At 54.1% G+C, this 3869-nt stretch overlaps 1 protein-coding gene across 2 annotated transcripts in view; it reads left to right on the forward strand.

The window, feature by feature from the left end:
- FXYD7 (FXYD domain containing ion transport regulator 7) overlaps window positions 1–3869 on the forward strand; it is a 10158-nt gene extending 6289 nt beyond the window's left edge. Inside the window, exons 3-6 of one of the 2 annotated variants that reach the window (XM_006171614.2) lie at window positions 1473–1547; window positions 1666–1708; window positions 1865–1905; window positions 3450–3869. In XM_006171614.2, the coding sequence (XP_006171676.1) occupies window positions 1473–1547; window positions 1666–1708; window positions 1865–1905; window positions 3450–3472 (182 nt within the window). In that variant the 3' untranslated portion in view covers window positions 3473–3869. The remainder of the gene's footprint in view (window positions 1–1472; window positions 1548–1665; window positions 1709–1864; window positions 1906–3449) is intronic. The other variant, XM_014585424.1, reaches the window with a different exon arrangement.

Genomic DNA, 3869 nt, shown 5'->3' on the forward strand with positions numbered 1-3869 from the left:
AGAGGAGAATGGAGGAGAAGGGATTGCGGCGTGACCATCCCCCCTGGGGGGTGATTTCTTGCTTTCTGTCTCTATGCCTCTCTCTGTCTGGCGAGCGCACGCGCCCTATAGCAAAAACCTCTCAAAAAAATTCGTATTTCAGCAAATACTGGCTGAGCACATGCACCATGCAGGCAATGTTCCAGACACCTGGGGACACTGCAGTGAGCAGACCCAGCAAGATGCCCTGCCCTCCTTGACCCTATACTCAATGGTAGAGAGACAGATACTCAAGAAAATAAATACAAAAATGATTGATTATGTAGAAATATCAGCTAAGACTAATTCTTACGAAGGAAAGTAAAGGAAGGAATGAGATTAGAAAGTGTGGAGGTGAGAATGAAGCATTCTAAATAGGACTCCTAGAGAAGGCTTCACTGACATTGGAATACAGCCTGGAAGTTGGTGAGGCAGAGAGCCGTGTGGATATCTAGGGAAGAGCTTTTGGGCAGAAGGCACAGCAAGTGCAAAGGCCCTGAGGTAGGACCATGCCTGGTATGCTTCAGAATAGCTGGGAGGCCAGAGTGACTGGATCATAGAGGCTTGAGGAGAGAATGGAGCGAGAGGAGGTCTGGGCAGACCCTGGGCCTAGGGCATCGTGGGAGTGCAGTGGGAGACAAGCAGGATGCTGCCCTGAGGAGGAAGCTGGTCTGACTCAGATGTAAGCAGGGGCCCCCTGACTATAGGAGGGTGGGGTGGGGCTGGGCAACAAGGTAAGATTGCTGCAAGAGCCGGGACAGGTGACCATCAAGAACAGGACCAGAATGGGAGGAGGCAGGAGAAGAAGCCCATTAGGTATAAGGGGTTTTCAAGAGCTCACAGACATAGAAATGTGTACAGGAAAAAAAAACTTTGCAGGCCAGCATGCAGTGTGGAAGTTAAGGTACTAGACCCCACATGGCCGGCTGTGTGGCTCGAGTCCCAAACCCAGACACTTGAAAATCACACGGGGTGCATGTGCATGCATGCCCAAAATCCTGAAAGGAGAAGGAATTTGCATTCCCCTGGGAGGTGATTTTTTCACTTTCCTTCTCTTGCTCTCAGTCTCTCCGGTGAGCACATGTGCCTTACAGCAAGAAAACGGAAATAAATAAATAAAAATGTTTCAAAAGGAAAAACTTGGCATGGATTTCAAAAAGGTTTTGGTACCAAACAAAAGCCAAACTTCAATCCATTCTTGCAAGTGCTCTCTGCAGCCCCTTTGTGCATAGCTAAGGGTACGGAATCCAGAGGGCCCAAAACAGGGAAGAAGTGGAGAGGCCCAGGGCAGCTCACGAGGCCCAGCCCTGCTCTCAGCCTCACACTCACCCACTGGAGGAGCACCCAACGCAGTGAATTCTGGGCCCTGGCTGGGTGGCCTGAAGTCAGGACTGAGACTCTAGGTGTGGCCCAGGTGTTGCCCCTGCCTTGACGTCCCTCGTTCCCTTCCCCAGACTACGACACGGTGCAGACTGTGGGCATGACTCTGGCCACCATCCTGTTCCTGCTGGGCATTCTCATCATCATCAGTAAGTCCGACCCATTCCCAGGCTGCCTGGGCTTCCCCTCCGCGGTACCTACGGTCCTGGTCCTGCCGGCTTTTGTCCGTACCCTCACCCTCTATGTCCTTGTTCTGTCTCCTCACAGGCAAGAAGGTGAAGTGCAGAAAGGCGGACTCCAGGTCCGAGAGGTCTGGCAGCAGTAGGGACTGGGGGCGAGTGGGCGGGAGCAGCTTGGGGCCTGTGGGAATTCCCCAAACCAAGGGTCCTGGGCCTGTCCTGGGTTTGCAGAAGCTGGTGGCTGTTGAATCTCTTGATGCTTTTCTCTCTCATCTCTTCCTCTACAGCCCAACATGCAAATCTTGTAAGTCGGAGCTTCCCTCCTCAGGTGAGAGTGACAAAGGTGCGGTTTTTGGGGTTCTGAGAGGATGTGGGGGGGGTAGGGAGTCTTCGAAGGGGAGTAGCTCTGGCTATGGCTGGGACGGAGAGTGGGACCACCCACAGAGATACATGGCACAATGATAGGAGGTTGAGCCCCTGCAATGGAAGATGCTAAACCACAGGGAGGCAGTGGGCTGTGGAATGTCCTTAGGAGTCCACAAAGATTCCCCCAAATAAATACATAAGCCTCTAAAAACCAGGAGGAACTGATTTCCCGGAGAAAGCCACAATCCTGTGAAGAGAGCTCCCCCCCCCCACACACACACCCAGGAGAGAAGGCCCTGCCAGTCGGAAGGAAGAGTCAAGCAGAAGGGAAGATGGGAGGAGAGACTGTTTCCAGACTGGTGTGCAGCCAGGCTGGTCTAGGAAGACATGAGCAAGGAAGAGCAGGGAGGGCAGGAGGGAGGGAAGAAGGCGAGGAGGGAGAGGAGAAAGAGGGGAGGAGGAGAAAGGGTTTCTGAATAATTATATTAAAATAACAAAAAGAGATGTGTAGGATCCAGACTTAAAAACTCACGTTGGAGAAAAGAACATATGGGGATGTAGGAAGCATGCGGTTGGAGAAGGATGGGAAGGACAGAGAGGGATGGAGATTCAAGAGGGCGGAGGTGTTGGAAGGGTGGAGGATGCAGGAGCAGAGAATGGGGGGGTGGAGGGGGGAATGGAGGGATTGGTGGGCCTGGAAGGAGTCAAGAAGATGGGGGGGTGTAGGATGCAGGAGGAGATAAACATGGAGAGGAAAGATTGTGACTCCTTGGAGGTGTTAACTTTAATGATGTAAAAATATCCTGACCTGTTTTTAGTGCAATGGCATCCTTCCAGGGACTTAAAAATCAGAGATGGGACTCTCTTTGACTCTTAAAACTTTCTTATAACTGAAAACAACAACAACAACAAAGAAAAAAACGAGGGAGGGGTTTGAGCATACTCGCTGTTTTGGGGAATTTGATGTGAAATGACATGTGTTTTGTTGCATGTTTTAAAAATGAGATTTAGAAACATTCATGGGGTGGTGAGTGGATGATGAGGGCGGGGTGTTGGGCTCTGGTCCCTGGCTACAGTTTAAGCGTATGTCCAGGACCCTGGCCCATCCCACTGAATGAGAGTCCTGAGTGGGAGGGGAATGGGGGAATTCCTGTTCTGTCTACCTATTCAGGATACACCGGTACAGGGAAGGTTGGGGGTGTAGGGCAAGACTGGGGTGGAGGAAGGGGGTGAGGACTCCCTTTCTGGCAGGGGAATGCCCCAGAGAAGGCCGGATGGGCCTGGGGTTGCTGAGCCTACCACAGGTGACAGCACTACGTGGGGCAGAACAGCAGCCAGGAAGGTGGACTGGACCAGTCACTAGGGTGTGGGGTGGCAGCGTGAGCTCAAGGATGACACCCCTGGAGGCCTGGCGTCCCTGTCCATGGGGGACCCAGAGCCCATTGGTTGCCAGAGGAGGGCTGCTCCCACTCTTCTGCTGGCTGACACCCGCTCCTCTCTCCCCAGCCCCTGGCGGTGGCGGCGTGTAAAACCTGCCGGAAATCTCCGCTGCTGTACCTGCCTGAGCGCGGGAGCCTGAGGACCGGGTGGAGGCGGGGGGGACCCCAGCCTTGCGCCGGGGAGTGCTCCCCCGAATGAGCCGCCCCACCCACCCCAAGGCTGGAGCCGCTGCACCCTGCTGTCCCTCCCCAGGCCTTGGCAATGACGATCCCCCAAAGAGCCCGTCTGCATCCCAGACCCAGGGACTCAGGCCTCCAGCTCCTGGGATCCGGGAGTCCGCCCCCGGCCCCCCAGAATCCCCGTGTACTGCTTCCCTGCACCCCCTCGTCTCCTCCCGAAGATCCCTCCCCCGCCCCCTCGGTGTCCATGTCTTGAGCTTAATAAATGTGCATTTGGTTTTTCCCCCCGTTCTGTTTGTGTGTTCTC

This window comes from Tupaia chinensis, unplaced genomic scaffold (genome assembly GCF_000334495.1).
Source record: "Tupaia chinensis unplaced genomic scaffold, TupChi_1.0 Scaffold149922_1, whole genome shotgun sequence".
Classification (NCBI taxonomy): Eukaryota; Metazoa; Chordata; class Mammalia; order Scandentia; family Tupaiidae; genus Tupaia; species Tupaia belangeri.